The 19918-nt window shown below is 54.5% G+C and overlaps 1 protein-coding gene across 4 annotated transcripts in view; it reads left to right on the forward strand.

Annotated features, from left to right (window-relative positions):
* Positions 1-5206, forward strand: part of FHDC1 (FH2 domain containing 1) — a 43052-nt gene extending 37846 nt beyond the window's left edge. For all 4 annotated transcript variants that reach the window (XM_065904603.1, XM_065904604.1, XM_065904606.1 and 1 more), the window contains one exon: positions 982-5206. In XM_065904603.1, the coding sequence (XP_065760675.1) occupies positions 982-3030 (2049 nt within the window). In that variant the 3' untranslated portion in view covers positions 3031-5206. The remainder of the gene's footprint in view (positions 1-981) is intronic.
* Positions 5207-19918: the final 14712 nt, after the last annotated feature.

Consider the following 19918-nt stretch of genomic DNA (forward strand, 5'->3'; position numbering starts at 1 on the left):
CCTGGGGACCCTGGGGAGGCCGAGGCTGCAGGAGGGGCCCAGAGTCCCCGGTGGTCAGAGCCAGAGGCTCACAGAAACTTGGAAGGGAACGTGCACCACTTGGAAGGGAAAGTCCACTCTTTGCGGAAATTGATTTCAAGTAAAAAGCACTAACGATAGCAGATTTGGGTTGTGGGCTCCTCACATTTACGTGGCATGAGTATATTTAAGGGGCGGGCAGTAAACTGTGTTTGGTGTGTGCATCTGTTCTGTTCGGTTTTGTTGGAGGAGGGCTGGCTCCTTGGGCAGGGTGAAAGGCAGAACGGTTGATAAAACAGATCCTCTTCTCTGATTGTGGGAAGTGTGAGGGCACAAGGGACAGAGCCTCTGTGGCATTTCTGGTGTTTACCAGGGAGCATTCAGAGATCACAGGCATCTCTTAATATCCTGAGTCTGCATTTCTGCATCCAAATCCCTAAGTAGAATGTGTGCACATGAGTGTGTGTGTGTGTGTAGATATATGTGTATATGTATGTACATGTACAACACTGATTCAGACTCCTTTTAATACCCGTAGTATTTTTCTCTCTGTGCCTAAATGGTACTCCTGGAAGGCCCTTCTGTTTCGCCCTACTCAGAAACCAAGTTGCATTTCCTGGGAGTTGAGGTCACGGACACGTGTGCAGTCACAGCCCACACTGAGCACAGTGTCTCGACTGGAAGTTGGGCCCCAGGTTCCGATGACCACCTTAGGCAGTTGGTTGGGGTCAGGCCTGGTGTGTCCCGGTCATGCATGCCCACGCAGCTTGAGGAGAACAGAGGCCTCCAGGCTCCTGGCACGTGCACCTGCAAACACAGGCCGTCTCCCTCAGTGAGTGAAGCCCGTGACTCAGGGCTCTCCTCCAGCCATGTCTCTCGCTGGGGTGTTCAGATAGCTAGCTCTGGAACTGCACTCGGTCGCCGTGTCTCATGCATCTTCCCCCCTCTCCACCCTGCCTTCAGGACAACCATGAACGCCAGGTGCAGGAGCTGAGGCAGCGGCAGCGGCTCAAGGAGCTGGAGCAGAAGCGGCGATCCTGGACGGCGGGGGAGTTTGGATTCGGCCGGAGCAGCAGTGAGAACGATGTGGAGCTGTTGACCAAGAGGGGCGCGGAGGACCTGCCCCCGTTTCTCTGCTGCAGGCCCCCCACCACCCGTCGCTCCCGCCTCTCCCTGGACACCATGGCCGACCGGGAGCTGCTGAACTTCCTGGAGAGCTCCATGGACAGCCCCGAGAAACTCAAGCCCAGCAACTCATCCCGGGGCTGCCTCTGGCAGGTCCCGCCCAACGGAGCCTGCAGGGAGCCTGGAGAACCGAGGGGCCAGGACTCCAGCCTAGCGCACAGACCTCAGGTCTTGGAGGGCCAGGAGGAAGCCCCCCACCCCACCACGGCTTGGCCGAGCTGGCTCCCTGCAGCCCACCCTGAGGATCCCGCCTTCGCTCTGCGCCACCCTCGGCGCGGTGGGGTCAACACCCTCCGAAAGAGGAGCAGCGCTCCGGTGGGCATGGATCCTGTGAGGTCCTCGCCCCCACTCTCACCGTTGGCTCTAGGGATTAGGGAGCATGAGCTGGTGACCGGGCTGGCCCAGTTCGACCTCCAGGCTCCCAAGGGCCGGGAGGAGCCGGCCGGGCTGACTGGGAATGACTGCAGCCCAATGGAGCTGGTGTCCGTGAGGGGTGAGAGCCCACAGTCCCTGGACACCCCCAATAGTAGCCCGACGCCTGTGGGCAGAGGTACCCAAGTGGGTCCTGGCCAGGGACCTGTCCCCCAGGATGGCCATGCTGCCCCTTATGAGCCCAGAGGCACAGCTGCGCGCTCTGAGGGGAGCAGCGACCCTGAGCGCCAAGATCCTGGGCCTCTGTTCTGCATCTCCGACACCAGCGACTGCTCGCTGACCCTGGACTGCTCTGAGGGAGCCAACTCCAGACCCTTAGAGGGGGACCCGGGCGAGGCGGGCGATGGGGAGGGCTCCGTGTCCCCCGGGGCCTGGGAGATGGGCGGCAGTCAGGCCTCCTCCAACCCCATCTGCAGCCCGACTGCAGAGGCTCCCGCTGCTGCCTCCATCCCTGGCTCGGGCTCCGTCTCAGAGAGGAGCGAGCAGGAGAGCTGCAAGGGCGGCTCGCCCAGGGACAGGCCGGCCAGAGGGAGGGAGACGCCGGCCCTCAGGAGGAGCTCCCCCAGAGAGGCTCCACCGTTGGCGGGGCCGTCCCGGGCTGGGGCCGCCCGGCGGAGCGCAGGGCCGGCGGGGCCCGTGCGGCCGGCGGGGCCCGTGCGGCCGGTGAGGACGCTGACCGGCTGCGAGAACGAGAGCATGCGCAGGGTCGTGCCCATCTCGCGCGCCGGCCGCGCGCCCCCGGCCTCCAAGGGCAGCCCCCGCGAGGCCCCCAGCGGGCCCGACCCGCCCGCGCCCCTGGCGCGCCGCAGCTCCATGCGGGGGACCTCGGACGCGTCGCCAGCGAGACCCGCGACGGCGGCGGCCCGGCCCGGGAGGGAGCCCCCCTCTCTGCTCCGGAGCTCCTTCAGGAAGCCCAGCGCCAAGCCCCTGCGCAACGTGCCGCGGCCGAAGCCCGAGGAGGACAAGGCGTGCCGCTCCGGCGCCCAAGGCCCCGACGGCCCCGGAGATCCGCCCTGCGCCCCGCCGGCCGCCAGCGTGCCCCGGGGCCCGGCCGCGGTCCCCAGCTTCGCTCGCAACACGGTCGCCTCCTCGTCTCGAAGCCAGAGGCTCGACTCCCCCGCTCTGGCCAGAGCCCCCGGCCTCACGCGGACCATGTCTCAGCGGCAGCTGAGAGTGAAGGGCGGCCCCGAGGACAGCGCCCCCAAGGACAGCGGCGCCCTCCGGCGGGCCGGCAGCGCCCGTACCCTGCGGAAGGGGTCCGAGTGTGCCGAGGGCCCTAGGGCCGGCGCGGAGACCCCGCCGAAGGGCCGCGGGGCCAGCGAAAGGGCCTCCCTCCGGCTGAAGGAGGCCAATCGCGCGGCGCTGGGGAAGGGGCTGCACCCCTTACGTAAGTGAGGGGCATCCGCCCTCCCCGCTTGCCTTTTGGGGTTCGGATGGTGGGGACTGACTTGTGCGAAAGGCCGACCCTAAATGTCTGTTCCACATAGAGCCCCCCGCTGGTGCTACCTGCCAGTACCCCTGAAGGTGTAGCCTGCTGGACCCACATCCCCGCTGGACCATCGGCTCCTCATCAGCCTGGGAGGTGGACCTGCTGAGCCCCGTTCTCCAAACACAGAGACCGATGGACGACTCAGACAAGGTCGTTGTCTGACTCAACATCATCTGATGTTCTTAGGTGACGAGTAACAACATTTCGGGGCCAGTTTTTATATAGCAGTGACATTTTTTACTATTATAAAAATTAAACGTTGTTTTAGTTGGTTCCTTTCACAGAGTGAAATGCCTCCCAGGGGAAAAATGATGAAGGTATTTTTTATCTTCCTAGTTCCCTGGCCTCAGGGTTCCACCTGCCCATGCTGTGCATTGCGGGCAACTGGACTTCCGCCACAAAGCCTTTGGGTGTCCTGTGGTTGGCACCATCTTCCTGAAGACTGTTCCTTGCTCATCTCCACCTGCTACCTTTGGTGAGGTGAACAGGAGGGAAAGTGAAACTGGTGGACAGAAATCTGGTGCTCCCCGTGTGTTGGGACTGTGGGGCAAGCCTCCCCTGTAGATGGGGTGGCCACCCCTGGGAGAATGCTGGAGCTTCCAGAATTTAGAGGTGCCATATTTTGATGGAAGGTCGTCAGGACTGTTCAGCTGAGCACAGCTTTCCCATTCTCTGTTTTCTCATTTGAGTATTTGTTGTAAAACTGAGTGAAGGCTGCTATGACTTGTGTTCACTCTAGTTCCTCTAGGGAGGAATAAATGCAGACTTTCTCCTTTGCTAATGTGACCTGGAGCCTGGAGAGAAAGATTCACTTTCTCTCTCCGTGATATTTTAAAATGTTGATGTCTGTTCTTTGGTACAGTGGTTTTAAATCCTGAGAAAAACCAGGTCAAATTTTAAAAACCAGACCAAAATTGAAATTGCTTTAAGAAGACTTTATACTATCAGGAAAATTTTGAAGAAAAAAAAAGTAAGGCTTCATTCAAAAGAGGAAAACATACTACTCGGTTCCAATTTCACTGTTTCCGTCCCAACTAGCTAATTGGGAAGTGGGGGAATTCTTGAAACATTTTTGTTATTTAAAAACTGCCCTTTCTCCCATTTTTTCACTTTTGATCACTTATTAGTGAAACTTTGTTTTAGATCTGACAGCGGGAGGTGGATTTTGGCAAATATAGTAATGTATTCCTGGTGAATCCATACGGTTGATGTTACAGTCTCCCTGCTGTAGAATGTTGCCTTCCGTCCAAATCAGTTAGAAACTCTGAGCTTCCATAAGTCAGCTAAACTGAAAAGGAAAACAAGGCACCTGACCACAAAACCTCTTGTAAAAATAGCCCTGAGTAGTATTTCTAGGGCTCCACAAAGATGGTTGTGAGAATCCTGAGCCATTTTTTTCGCTATCTCAAAAGCCTTAAAAAAAAAAATCGTATTTAACCATGCAGACAAACCTGTTTGAAACCTAGGGCCTGTGAGAAAGGTCAAAGTTTGTGGGTTTGTGGGTAATGTCAGGGTTGTGGCCCCTTGGGGAACCCTGGAAAGCAGGGTCCAAATCCCTGTTTCCTCACTGATGCAGTGAGACTTTGGCAAGTCACTCCCTCTCCTTAAGCCTCTGTTTCCCAGTCTGCATAAGTGGGGGCATGGCCTCTGCTGTGGTCTTCAAGGGTTCTGCCAACTCCCAGAGTTCAAGTCATTGTGAATAGCCAAGAACCCACCTCTGCCCTGGGATCAGCTTCCAGAACTAAACTCCAGCATTTCCACAGTGGAGGTCTCACCTAAAGGCTCGCTCAGAAGAAAGCACCTTCAGAATGAGTTGTTGCTTTGAAATCTAATAAGCTGAGTTTCCTGAGAAGTGGTGTTTTGCTTAGCCCTGTGGACCACTTGTATGCATCTGTGTGAGCAGGTGATCATTCTATTACCTTTTATTGGTAGTAAGCTTGGAAAAATAATTTAAATATATAATGCAGAAATGTAAATAATTTTATATATAAATTTTAAGATGAACTGAATGTATTTAAAGGTCCATTTATATGTTTGTTCTTTTATGTAATGTGTAGTTTAATAAAGTTCATGTTTATGAGATTTGTGTTTTCTCCTCAATTGCTTCTGCGGATGTGGGCATGTGACCCCGGTAAGAGAGTGCATCATTTCCTGTACAGAGAGAAGGGTGGAGATGGGGTGGACAGGAGGTGCCAGAAGGTTGGGATAGAGCAGCCAAAAGTCTCCAGAGCCAAAATCAGCTGTTGATGTGTGTCTTCTTAATAGCATAGAACCTGCATTTAACTGCGCGGGCCCCGGGAGGGGGCCTTGCACCACACCTGGGATGCAAGCATCCATCTGATATGCGGGCCATGCATGGAATGTTCAGCACCTCATGCACACTTGCATTATTCCATGCTGTGGGCCAACCTTTGCGCAATCTCCATGGGGCCGGCAAGTCTGGATCTGCTCCTGTGCGCTCGCATGTGTTCTGGCTCAGGACGCTATTGGGAAATCGCAGCTCACCTCTGTGGCTGCCTCAGGAATGAGTAGAGAGGGAGGGAGGCGTGCTTTTATTTGAAATGCAGTATTGGTTTGAAAAGAAAGGGGGATTGTGTGTAAGATGAGACTTATCCCTTGGGATTTCCTATCAAGTTTTAGTCCTAGCTGCTCTCCCAATTTAGCTGACGGGTTACAGGAAGATCCTGGGGTCAGACAGCAGTGGATGAGAGAGCAGATTATGTCCTTGTCCTGCTTGTGAGGTGCTGCCCCGTAGACATTTAGAGCCTGGTTTTGCCTGTTGGAAGCGGTTTGTAACATTGGACCCCTCCTCTATCATCATCCCTGTGGTAACTGGGCTTACTGACACAAACCAGAGAGAGGCCTTTTATCTCCATAGTGGGTCTCAAGTAGTTCCCTTAGTCCTTTCATTTTCTCAAGGAACCTGTATTCTAGTCTTCCTTCTAAAGATTCTCGTTGAAACCCAGGGACCACAGTTTCCTAATTGTTCAGTCTGCATATTTATATATTGTGGTGAGAGGCTCTGGAATGGTTAGATAGAACTACTAATTCAGGTTTCTGAGATGAACAAATTCACCAACTCCTGCCTCTAAGGGCATAGTTTTTCCCTCCTCTATCTCCTCCCATCTAGCAATGATGATGTTTTGCAGTTTCACAGAATTTTCTATTGAAACTTAAACTTTGTTCTTAATTCTTCATTATACTTTCGCTTCATGCTTCAGTCCTGCCATAAAAATAGAAGAGTTTTTTTTTTTTCTTGTACATATTCCTGAGCACATTTAAACATACACATTTAAGCCAAATGTGACTAAGAGACATTGCAGTTGACCCACTAAGTACTTCTTAAAATTATTTGGGTTGTGAGCACAAACAAAATGGGTGGCAGTGGGTCGGTAGAGTCACCCTACTCAGCTTCTGTGGAGCTACAGTGCACAGCTGGGAATGAATCCAGGACAGGCTTGAAAACATAACCCAGAGCAACCTCTCCAGGGGTATTTTCATCTGCAAATATCTTCCAGTGAAATGCCCTGTGGCTCGCTGGGATTTGTAAGCGAAGACAAAGGTAATGTCCTTGTGGTTGAAGAAAGTGGCTTTTCTGTCTTCTGGACCAGAGCCTGGCAGCTCACTGCCTCTGCTTTCCTTGCTAGTTGGCAGGTGGGGCAACTGGCCCCACTGCAAGGGGGGTCACGGCCCGAGCAGCACCCACGGTCTCCTTCATGGACCTTGACCAAAGGCCACCTGGAGTCTGGCACGACCTGACCACCCCCCATCAATGCTCGAGGTCCTCTTAGGCACTTTAGTACCAGACCTCTGGAGTCAGGCTTTGCCCTCAGCCTCCTCAGAAACATTCAAATGCTGAGTCATAGAGGTGGTCCCTAACTTGCTAGCAGATGACGTTCCCCAAGTTTGCTCAAACTTAGACTTGAGAAATTCAGAATGCACATTCCCCAAGCAATCATGTCATGGTTATAGGTAGGTTTCCAAGGCAGCCCATCAGAAACTTCCTTAACCCATCCTTGGGTGGACGGCGGCACTGGTTTTGTAGGTGAGAACCTCACTTGTAACTGTCCTCCTGGGGGAAACACCAGGGTGCTGCGAACGTGTCCCCCTAGTTAATGACGTTATGTGGAGGTGAGGGCACGCTCACATTCACTCTCCGCCACTGGGCAAGAAAAGCCTCTCCACTCAGGTCAGCCACAGCAGCGCCTGTCTCCTAGGCCAATTCCAGTAAATACTGGCAGTTTCCTGTGGGGGGCTGCCTTCTGTCTGTCCTTCCTGACAGCACACTGTGCAGCTATCAGTCCTCCAGGACTGGAGTCAACCACACTGCCTCAGCCTCCTGGAAACCAGCAGCCGGTGGCAGGGCTGTGGGGAGGCCACTTGTGTGGCCAGGGCGTGCCTCATGAGCCCTGACTCTCTGCGGCCCCATGAACTGCAGCACTCTAGGCCTCCCTGTCCATCACCAACTGCTGGAGTCCACCCAAACCCATGTCCATTGAGTCGGTGATGCCATCCAGCCATCTCATCCTCTGTCGTCCCCTTCTCCTCCTGCCCCCAATCCCTCCCAGGATCAGGGTCTTTTCCAATGAGTCAACTCTTCGCACGAGGTGGCCAAAGTATTGGAGTTTCAGCTTCAGCATCAGTCCTTCCAATGAACACCCAGGACTGATCTCCTTTAGGATGGACTGGTTGGACCTCCTTGCAGTCCAAGGGACTCTCAAGAGTCTTCTCCAACACCACAGTTCAAAAGCATCAATTCTTTGGTGCTCAGCTTTCTTTATAGTCCAACTCTCACATCCACATGTGACTACTGGAAAAACCATAGCTTTGACTAAATGGACCTGTGTTGACAAAGTAATGTCTCTGCTTTTTAATATGCTGTCTAGGTTGGACCACTTCAATGAGAGCTGGGTATTTGATGAGGGCGGTAAGCTCTCCATGGTGACCCCTGACAGTGTCAGAGCCCCAAATGGTGCGCACTTTCCTCTGTGGGAGAGCTCTAGTGTGGGACAGGACACCTGGGGATGGTGGGGGTTCCTGGTCCCACCCCGGACCTGCACCAACTCAGCATCCTTTGGTGGGTCCCCTGATTTGCACTGAACAACTCCCCAGAGACTTGAGAACCAGTGGACCAGAGAGAGGTCAGAGTCTGGCTTCTCTGGCCTGACCCTCTTCTTGGGCCTCTGCCGGGCAAAGCAGGTGCTTTTCCCCTGGGCAGGGGACACAGTTCCCTCCGGACTCAGCGCCCAGATGGGAGGAGAGCTGCCCCCAGGAGCCTGAGGAGAAGGTCTAATTTGGATCTTGCAGCAGACGCACCTCCACTGGGAGGCTCGGCCACTCCTGTGAGTTTGGAGCTCTCGGAGCACGGCACCAGAGAGCCCAGAACAGTGGCTCCAGGGGAACATAGGAAGTGACTCAACGGTTGCCTTTTAGGAAGATCATAACTGAGCAGTGAAGCAATTTGGCAGGAAGTGCTGAGCAATGCCACACCCACCTGTCTGCCCACGGTGAGGTTTTGTCAGCAGAGTTGCTCTTTGGAGCCCTGCTCCCTAGGCCTCTTGGATTCTGGAGTTTTCACAGCCTTCATGAGAGTCGCTGCAAGTCTGTTCTGCGGAGCTTTTCCCGGTGGCCGCGCTCCTTCTGCCGCTGCGCGGGCGCGTCTGCGCTGACCTCACCGCTCAGGAAGGGGGTGGGGCAGCTCTCCAGGGTGCTGACTCAGGGCGGCAGCGGCGCCCTCACGCGAGGCCGCAGCGGCCGGAGCTCAGCCCCTCTGTCCTGCTTTAGGGGGTAGGAGCCCTCCCTGGAAGGAGTGCCAGTCCCGGTTCTTTCCAAAGCTGTCAGCACAGAATAATTCACCTTTCACCGCTTCGTGCTGTAAACAGCTCCCCCTCAGACCGGGAAAATTGCTGAGGTCTGGACAGTCTGGCTACTTCCAGGGACAACTGTTTTGCCAGTTCCCAGAGGGCAGCAGAGGCGATTTAGCTATATTTGGATTAAAACGATGGTTCAGCCTTGGAAGATGCCCCAGCAGGAAGAACAGTGCCTCCATTCAGCTGTGGAGACGGCAGCCTGGCTGGTCAGCTGTATTTCTCTTTCCCAAGCACCAGCAGTTCCCACAAGCTGATTCATCTCCAGGGAGGAGAGGGAAGAGGTGGACTGCCTGCAGGGCAGGCTTCTTGCCCCAGCTGAGACGGCGGAACTACCTCCCCGCCCCCACAGGGCCTCCTACTCCCGAGTCCAGGTTTGCCTTTTATACAATGGAAACGGGTCATCAGAGCAGAGCCTGGATAAGGTGCCCACTGCTCCCAGCCCCTCCCCGGCCCCTGCGGTTCTCAGCCAGCTCAAAATGGGTTGGACTCTGGCCAGCAGCTTTCCTCGCAAGAAGCTTATGGCTTTGCAGACAGGTACTCATCACACCCACCATTCTAGTGACCTAGTGGGAGATGAAATTTGCCGTCCCACTTTTCAGCAGAGGAGTTCCTTCTGGGAGAGGTGGAAGGGGAGTAGGTGAACCACTGATGCTGCCTGACTACCCAAGGCACCAGCTGTGGCCACATCTGTGGGGTGATAATGCCCAGCATGAGGTCCTCAGCCACCTTTCAGGGGGAAGTGTGGGGAGCTGGATCATGGTGGAAGGAATGAAGGGACCCCCAAGAGTCTGGTCATCATGTCTGAGGATGAACCCACTAAGAGTGTTCAAACTGAAAAAAGGCGATAAGAACATGGTGGTGAGATTAATCATATTCTGTGTTGTTCCAAAGCAAAACAGAGCTAAATCTTCAGGTACAAGAGAGCTCACGCCAAAGCTGCCTGTCCACCTCCCCGGGCCAGAGGCTCCCAAGGCCCTTCCACTTGGAGGACTCTGAGCCTGTGAGATGGCTGCCTCAGACTTAGTGGCTGAGTTGACCCAGTAGCCCCCAAAGGCCACTTTTTCCTCGAAGGGGTCACCTCCTGGGAGGCCCAGCTGTACCTTAATATGTCACAAGAAGCAGCTTCGTGACAGCCACCCTGTCACTATGCCAAGAAGCCCTCATGTGGGGTCTCCTGGACATAGGGCTTCCTATTGTCACGGCAGCACCTGCTCATTCCTCTGGATCTGACGGTACGGCAGGAATGCAAGGACAGTCACCTTGTGAAGATTCTCAGTGGCAGTTCAAGGCAAGCTTGTGATCCTGAAAAGCTCTGGGTCTTGCAGGGATTCTAAAACGTGGTGCCCAGGCCTGTGCCACCTGGTGGCTCCTCAGAAGCGCAGCCATCTCCAAGTCCAGAAGAAACAGTTCTTTCCTCCTCTGTCCTTTTGCTCCGGAAATTGATCTTTCCCTCCCCTGAACTCACAGAGTGCTTGGGATTGAAGCCCTGATCCCCACCCACCTTGTAAGGATGGTTGGTTGTATCTGACTCCTGTACTAGAGTATGTATGTGTCGGGTGGGGATGGGGGTGATTCTCCATCTGTGACCTCTAGGTCCCAGCAAGGGCTGCCGCTAAGTGGGTGCTCCACACACACGTGTGGGCAGATGGAGTCCAATGAGTGAGGGCAAGGCTCAGGGACCTGTGTGCTAGTGGAATACGTGGTGGAAGACCACTGCCTGTGTCTGGACTGGGCCTAGGTAGATAAAGGTGGGGCACGCATGAGTCCCAGCAGAAGGCCCCATGGAGGGTGCAAAGGACTTCTGGGACAGGAGGACTCAGAAGCACGAGGAGGGACAAGAACAAAGATAAAGACAGTACTGGGCACCCAGGTGCTCAATCTGCACTTCACACGGAAAATCACGGGAGCCTCGTGGCCACCCTGCCAACCCTCAGGCCTGTTGGAAGGCAGCTGGACACCCCTTAGCCTTACCCTTGGGCACAGAGAGCAGAACGAAGCAGCCCCGGGGCGTATCAATGTGACGCTGCATCCTTGATTTGCACAGGATGGTGACACCGTTCTGGGGATGTGGGGGGGATGGGGTCCCTGCCCCCCGCTGACAGCCAGGCTCCCTCCCACTCTGCCATTTTATAAGCTGTGTGTGACTCTGGGAATTTCTTAACGCCTCAGCTTGGAAATCATATCCCTATGTAACTTCAGAGAAGCTGAGAGGGTTTGATGGTTAAATACGTTAGACAGTATGTTTGCCATTGTCATTGTCCAAGGTCAGGGCCCACAGCTGGCAGCTTCTCAGGGGCCCAGTGATGGGGGCTGGCTCGCAAGGAGGCCGACAGACCCAGGTGCGTCAGGCGGGGGGCCTGCAGGGGCCGAAGCAGCCTGCCGACTCAGCGCTGTGTCCTCACGGGACTCTTTCCCCATCCATCTGGGTGACCTGCTCCCTGAACGCAGTTTACCTTTATTTCTGTTTCCTCCTCGAGCCAAGCAAGCAAGGCAGGGCCCCATGACACCTGCCAGTGTATAATCAGTCAGGTTGTGTCTAATTTATTGGATCTATAAAACGCAGCTGCTCCCAAGACCCATGATCTCACTCTCGAGGCCAAAGTCTTCAGGGGATTCCCTCTCATCTGGGACTCCTGGTGTCCTTTCCCTGGGAAAATATTTGTCCACCAGGTGTCTGGGGGGAGGTGCTCTTGACAGCAGCAGGTGTGGTGTTAGTTCGGGAAAAGGAACCTCCCTCAAGGTCACTGAAGCCCAGCAGGAATGCGAGGAATGGGGATCCAGCACCTCCTGCCTTCCTGGCTCCACCAGGGGACCATCTGCTGCCTTGGGCCACCTGAGGGGGTGTGCCCTCTGCCCACTTAAAACCTGCCACCCCAGCTGCAAGGAAGGCCAGCCAGACAGACAAAGGAGGCCAACCAGTTTGGGGGGAAGCACAGGGGCCTAGAATTCCTGAGCTCTTCTGCTCTGCCCGGGGTCACCCTGCTCAGTCACACGTCCCCTCAAAACATCTGTGTCCTCGTCCTCCGAGGAGGGCACGGTGCTATATCCTCCCAGTTCCCATCAGGGCTGATGTTCTTTGGCGGCCTGCTTCTTGGCGAGAGTGTGAGTGATGTGGGGGCCACACCAAAGCCCACCCCTTCTGCCTCATCACTCACATCTTATACCAGCAGTTTCACTCCTCTCACAAGAAGGAGCTCAAAGAGCCCACCCATCTCTTGTTCTGTGGTTACCCCAAAGGCCTTTCTGAGGACCTTGAGGGCATGGGCTGTGGAGAAGGACAGATGACTCAGATCTCAGCTCTGCTAACTGGATTACTGTGGATTACCATTAAGTCTCAGATTTTCATCTCTAAAATGGTAAAAATCGGGCCCACTTTTGGGAGTTGCTATTAAAATGGGAGATATATTCTGGTGCATAGAAGGTACTCAATAAATGGTGACTGGGATGACTAGGGAAGTTTGTTCATGAAAGTTTCCCGTTTGCCTAGTGACAGTTGACTGGGGGCTCTGTTTTTTGATGAGCCCCCAGGTGAGAAAAAAGACTAACCATCTGGCTTCACTTTGCTGACAAAGGTCCACCTAGTCAAGGCCATGGTTTTTCCAGTAGTCATGTGCAGATGTGAGGGCTGGACCGCAAAGAAGGCTGAGCACTGAAGAACTATGGTTTTTGAACTGTGGTTGGTGTTGGAGAAGACTCTGGAGAATTCCTTGGACTGCAAGGAGATCAAACCAGTCAATCTTAAAGGAAATCAACTCTGAATATTCACTGGAAGGACTGATGATGAAGCTGAAGCTCCAGTACTTTGGCCACCTGAAGAACTGACTCATTAGAAAAGACCCAGATGCTGGGAATGATTGCAGGCAGGAGGAGAAGGGGACAACAGAGGATGAGATGGTTGGATGGCATCACCAACACAATGGACCTGAGTTTGAGCAAACTTCAGGAGATAGTGAAGGACAAGGAAATCTGGTGTGCTGCAGTTCATGGGGCTGCAGAGTCAGACATGACTTAGTGACTGAACAATAAGAATCTGGTTCTGAAGGAATTTGTAAAAGAGAAATTCTAAGAGTGATTTGAGCATACCAGCCCACTGGTTCTCACATGTGGCTGCAATGTTTGATTGTTTCCCACAGTTTAATACATCTTTAAGCTTGAGGTTTGTCACCATTGGTGCCTCTTAAAGGAAAGTGCTGACAACTCATCCAGGTGCCTACATCACATGCCAAACCTGTGTGCTCCCAGCAGGGCCCAGTTGGCTCAGCAAAAAGCTACTACCCACTACATGATGTCCAAGGTTGTCAGACGGTGCAGGGCAAGCCAGCAGTGCACCCACTGGTGGACTGGCTGAGCGGCAGGTTTCTGCTGACTCCCCACAAGTCTCTAAGACGAAGCAGTCCCTGAGTTCTCTTGGTTCCTCAGCACTCCCAAGGATGGGGACGTTGCCTGTCACCTGCCTATCTCACTAGAGAACTGTGGGGCAAATGCATTACTGTTTTAAAGGGACTTTGGTCCACTAGCCCAGGGTTTCTTGTCTTCTGACACCCTGACCTTGATGGTGACAGAGTTAAAATGGGAGCCACACACTCATCTGTGTTAGCAGAAGTCAGCCAAGTAGTGAACCCCCCTGGAGAGTGGGCAAGGGCCCAAAAGGGACACGTGGGGCTTCTGTGGTCTGGGACTATTCTGAAATGTCACCAGGATATTGATTATATGGGGAGGTAGAATTTGTGAACATTCATTCTTTTTCTTCTTCTTTTTTGTGTGTTTTTCTTTTGTTTTTGAACATTCATTCTTACGATATATGCTCTTTTCCCTGTGTAAGCATATTGTGCTTTAATTGTGAAAAGCGGGCCATGTAGGATTGGGGGGCGTTGGTGATCTAAGCCCGTCTCGAGGGCTGCTCCTTAGAGAGGTGCTCCAATATTCACTGTTCATCTCCTTCCCCCAGGAAAGTTAGCCATAAATCTCCACCAACTGCCTACGTTAATACCCAGTCCAACTTCCTTGTCAGCAGTCTTATGGGTCTGTGGGTTCCAGCAAATCTGTTGGCATCATCACACCGTACCCATCCTGTGCAGAGCTTCTGGACGTGCCATGGGCAGGGCGCACGCTGAGCGGGCTGTGGGAAAGGTGGGTCCTCTAAGGGCTGGCTCCTCCCACCCTCAGCACCACAATGACATCATTTCCTCCAGTAGGACTCACTCCCATTAAAGCCCTGTCCAAGTTCTGCACTTGCCTGCCCAGGTGAGTTGATGAGCTCATCTGAGCTTTGAGGAAAAACACTAAACAACAGAGACAGAGGAGTCCCCGAGCCTCCCAGTTCCCTAGGAGTTTCTCACCTTGAACTCTACCCAGGAAGGGCCAGTTACTGCCAGCGCATTACCTCAGCCTGGGTGCTCATGTGCTCAGACAAACACAGCCCAGCCCTTTAAACAAACACTCTCGGGAGGCTGGGCTGGGCGCTCAGAAAGTGGAACTGGGGAGAGTAGAACACGGGGCCAGCCAGGCATCAAGGCTCCCCTTTGCCCTCCAGAGCCTTGTGCAGCTGGCCGACTCATGTGCCCTCTCTGGGCCCTGGGTTCCTCAACCCTCAGAGTTGGGGGTTGGGTTGGAATAACTCCTATAGCCCCTGAAGAAAAATGGACTGCAGTCATCACGCCCAGCTACAGCAAGGCCAGGGCTCTCACTGGCCAGTCGGTTGGTTTTGAACTGTCACACCCTGTGTTGGACCACGGGCGCATGGGGTAAAGCTGCCCAGACTCAGTCTTGGAGCACAGCTCCCACCGATCTGGGCAAAGCCCCTTCATGCTGGACACTGTTTTATCTCTCCACCTGTAATCTCCACTCCCACCCCTGCTCCCCTCGGGAGCCCACCATAACATAACTGATGGCTGTTCTTAGATTTGTGTGTGTGTGTCTGTGTACACTCAGTCGTGTCTGACTCTTTGCCACCCTTGGACCGTAGCCCACCAAGCTCCTCTGTCCACGGGATTTTTCAGGCAAAACACTGGAATGGGTTGCTATTTCCTTCTCCAGGGGCTCTTACTGAACCAGGGATCAAACCAGCATCTCCTGTGCCTCCTGTGTGGGCGAATTCTTCACCTGCTGAGCCATTGGGGAAGTCCGTGTGTGTCTATATGTCTGTATATAAACATATCCCATTGCTTTGCATGTGTATTTTTAATTTACATGGGTGATGGCATGCTATGAATCTTGTCCTGTTCACTCTTCACTGTTCTATGATCCTTCAGTGTTTCTGGGTGTTCGTCTAACTTATTCATTCTTACTGATGCACTGAAGTCCTGAGTGTGTGGCCACCACGTCGTTCCTGTCTGTTCGCTACTGATGGACCCCCATGGTACTCACACACTGTCACCAGACCTGGCACACGGCTGACGCTTGCACACACATCCCCCAAGGACCTCAGAGTTTCTTGGGACTGCCCTGCACAGTCTGTGTGCAGTCACTGCCGTTGGTCCTGGCAGATTGTTCTGGACAGGACGGGAGGCAGCTGCCTAGGGTTGGCGAGGCTGGGCCTGGATCAGGGCCTGTGAGCCTGGGCGGCCTGGGGCTGAGTTGTCGGGCACTGGCGCTGGATGACCTTCTCTGGGGAGGGCACAGCTTTTGCTGATTGGCTCTGATTTTGAGGTCAGCGTCCCCTTCCTTTATAACTTGTGTGTGTATGTTAGTCACTCAGTCGTGTCCAACTCTTTGCAACTCCATGGACTGTAACCCACCAGGCTCCTCTGTCCATTGGGATTCTCCAGGCAAGAATACTGGAGTGGGTTGCCATTCCCTTCTTCAGGGGATCTTCCCTAGCCGGGAATCGAACCTGGGTCTCCCACATTGCAGGCAGATTGTTTATGGTCTGAGCCATCAAGGAAGCCCATAATAGTGAGCTGTAACTAAAGGTGATTTGATTGACATTTGATTGTCTCCTCACCTCCTAGACTTCAGGTTCTGCAAGAGAAGGGCTCTTTGCCTCTGCCATCAGATTGGGCCCCACACCTAAGGCAGAGCTGGTCCAACAGACTGCGGCAAGCAGACGCTGGGATTGTCAGTGGTGAACTCGGGATGTGAGGAGTGCGCGAAGCCTGGGCGGGACCGGGCCCAGGGCAGGGAAGAGGAGCTCCTGGGGCGCAGAAGTTGAGCAGGCCTGGTGCTGCCTACCTGCGTGCCCCCTGAGCCTGGGGCCCCCTGCCTCAGTCCAGACCCCACTCTGACTGCAGGTACTTCTGCCTTAGCAAAGCCCTGACCTCAGGTTAGCATCCAGCCTGCTCCCTTCCTCTCTCTTCCCCCGGCCTTCCGCCCCCTTTCATGGACCTTCGCTGTGGCCTCGACTCTGTGCTAGGACTCAGCAGGGTCAATGTCCCCAGGAGAATAACCATTATGATGCATGGACGTGAGTTTTTTTTAAAAAACAGAACGAGTCATCACCCAGGATGCTGGAGGCAGGGACAGCACAGAGGGTGCAATGGCTTAGGGTGGCATTTTGTAAAGAGGTGGAGGACGGAGCATGTCTGAGCCGGGCACTGGGTCAGAACCACACGTGTGGTCAGGGCTGGGGTGGATCTGTTCCCAGAGCCTGAGGTCCAAGGCAGAGGCAGGGTTCTGGGTCTGGGGGCCAGACTGCAGGGACAGGGGGTGCGGGGTTGGTAGGGGAAGGGTAAAAGTGGGGTCCCGTTCAGAGGGGCCACTCAGGCGGTACCCTGAGGGCCACGATTTATGGAAGAATTGTAAGCTGGGCACGGCAGGAAGAAGCGTGCCCTTTAGAAAATCACACATCATTTGTGTAAAAGTGTGTAAAGTCACTTCTGGGTGTCCAGAGGACAATTGAGGCATCTGGGGAGCCAGTGGGTAGGGTCTCACTGGGGTCAAAAGAAAGGGAGCCCCTCTGAGTCAGCCCCTCCCCAGTTTTGTGACCCAAACAACCATCAGCAAAGCTGTTTTCCAGAATCGAGAAAGGCCCCCCGCAAACTGTCATCTTGCTTGGAAGAAGCAGGACCTCTACCCCAACCTCGACCCCAGAGGGGCCATGCAGGCCCCGGGCTGGCTGTCCCCGGCCCACCCCGCGAGGGGCCTCTTGTCTCCACCTGCACTCTCTGCCCGTGAAGGGGACGTTCTCTTCCCTCTCCTGAAACTGAAGCCTCGAAGCGGCCTTGGGAGTGAGTGGGCCCCTGCTGCGGGGCCAGGCAGAGGAGCCTCCCGACGGAGGGAGAAGCCACGATCTCCGCGCTGGTGCTGAGCAGAAGCCTCTCCCCGCGGCCCCAGGCTGGACTTCCAGGCGGGGCTGCCCTCGGGCCGGCGTCTGGGGGCTCCCGCGCCTCCTCCCCTCGCCGCGCCCCGCCCGGCACTCTGTCTGTCGGCGGCTTCCTCTGACTTTTCTCTGCCCCGTGGCCCCCGGCCCCGCGCCGTGACCAAGCGTGACCGCCGGGCTTCCCGCAGCAGCCGCAGCCCTGCCCTGCCACCCCTCGGGGGCCCGTGAGACGCGTCCAGGTGCAGCGATGGCCGCCAGGAAAACCCCGCGGGAGCCGGCGCCCGGGAGCCCTGCGCTCGGAGACGCTGCCCCAAGCCGGGCTCTGCCGTCCGTTCTCTGCGCTGGCCCTCCGGCCCCGCTGTCCCGTGCACCTTCAGCCCCGGCTGAGGGGACGGAGCTTCCTATCTCCTGGGGAAACAGAACTTGGGGACGTGTTTCGGCCCAGCCCGGGGAGAGTGACATAGAGTTGCATGTCCCCACTCAGGGAAATGCCAACATTATCTGGGGGCTTATGTTTTCAATTAAAAAAAAAATTCAGTTGGTTTTTAAAAGTTTTTTTTACAAAAAGTTCAAAAAGTGGCAGCTGCCCCCACTCCCCTCCCACGCCCTCCTTCCTGTCTTCTCACTTCTGACCCTCCCTGGGCTGTGGGTGGGCATGAAGGTGTCAGCAGAGTCCAAATCCCCCGAGAAAATTCCCCAGGGGGTTTCGGTGCGCTCCACCGGCCTGGCGAGTGCCGCCCCATCGCATCTGTGCACTGTTTGCACTAGCAGAGCCCTGGGTCGTTAAGATGCTAAATCCAGGGAGTGGAGCCCTGGGAAAGCAGGTAGAGAAAGAGGCGGTTGCTTGGGGTTGAGGCAATTTGTGTCCATGGAACCCGGCCAGCTATTTGGCCTGTTGGTCAATGAAACCTCTGACCTCAGTCCCCAGGGGTTTCCATGTTTGAAGCCTTGACTTTCTCCTCTGTGTCTGAATTCGACTCTTTGCCATGGCACAGCCCAGGTCCCTGAGTTCCTGCATCTGCCTGCAGCCCAGGTAGAATAGGGAAACAGAAGGAGGTGGGGAGGGCACAGCTATCTGGGATCCTCTGGAAGAATGTATTTAGGTTTAATTATTGATAGTAGCTCTTTATTTCAATGCTTCTGCTCTACAAATGTATGTGGTACAAGATGACGGTTGACCCCCCCACCGCAGGCCAACGCTGCTGACGGCGCTCTTGGGAACCCGTCTGTCTCCCTGGCCTCCTCCCTGAGCCTGCGCACACGCTCACACGTGCTTGCTCAGCATAGCCCCGTGCCCATCCGGGGGAGCCTGAGGCCGGTGCCGATCTCCCCGGCAGGGGAGTCACCAGCCGTCCGTCCTGCCTGGCAGTGGGTGAGGTCACCTCTCCGGTGCCAAATCAGGAGTGAAGGGTGACTCACAACTGTTCTCACGTGTCCAGTTTGTGACCAGCTCTGTGCACAGAATAAAGGAGGGCAAGCCTTTTTTGGGGGACAAGCTGTTTTATTCACCTGAGTGGGTCCCAGCTTTATGATTCTTCTTTTTTTAAAATTTTATTTATCCCATGCAGCATGCCCAATGTTAGTTCCTCAGGGATCAAACCCGAGCCTCCTGCAGTGGAAACTGGGTGTCTTCCAGTGGTTGCTGGACCATTGGCTAGGCCCTAAGGTTTCTTCCTAAATCCACAGTTCATAGATGTATCAGAGAGCAGATCATCGGTGTAGAAAGGGCGCTGGACTAGGAGCCCACCAGCCAGTCCATAGCTATTTACTGACGTCCTCCTATGTGTCACTAGTCAGGCACAGGGGTGTAGGAAGGGCAAGAGAAACCAAGTCCCAAGCAACTTACCTACTGGTGGAGCTTATGTTGGAGACAGGAAATAGTCATGGAAATATGAAGGCATTTAGACGCTGGTTACTGCCATGCAATTGAAGTTCAAATGAAATTAAAAGATGCTTGCTCCTTGGAAGAAAGGCTATGACAAACTTGGCATATTGAAAAGCAGAGACATTACTTTGCCAACAAAGGTCCTTGTAGTCAATCAAAGCCATGGTTTTTCCAGTAGTCACATATGGATGTGAGAGACCATAAAGAAGGCTGAGGGCCAAAGAATTGATGCTTTTGAATTGTGGTGCTGGAGAAGACTCTTGAGAGTCTCTTAGACTGCAAGGAGATCAAACCAGTCAATCCTAGAGAAAAGCAACCCTGAATATTCATTGGAAAGACTGATGCTGAAGCTGAAGCTCCAGTACTTTGGCCACCCAATACAAAGAGCCGACTCATTGGAAAAGACCCTGATGCTGGGAAAGATTGAGAGCAGGAGGAGAAGGGGGCAACAGAGGACGAGATGGTTGGATGGCATCACTGATTCAATGGACATGAGTTTGAACAAACTCTGGGAGATGGTGAAGGACAGGGAAACCTGGCTTGCTGGAGTCCATGGGGTTGCAAAGAGCCAGTCATGACTGAGCGACTAAACAACAGTGCCATGCAGAAAGTTCAGTAGGATGAGCTACTGGGGGGCTCAGAATCAGCAGACATGGGTGGCTCCAGTCCAGCCAAGAAGCCCCTACGCGATACAGACACTGCACGGATCTCTCCTCCACCGCACGGTGACGATGTCGGCCCAGCTCGCCTCCGGCCCAGCTCGCCTCCTGTTTCCTATCCAC

Source organism: Muntiacus reevesi, chromosome 13 (assembly GCF_963930625.1).
Source record: "Muntiacus reevesi chromosome 13, mMunRee1.1, whole genome shotgun sequence".
Lineage (NCBI taxonomy): Eukaryota > Metazoa > Chordata > Mammalia > Artiodactyla > Cervidae > Muntiacus > Muntiacus reevesi.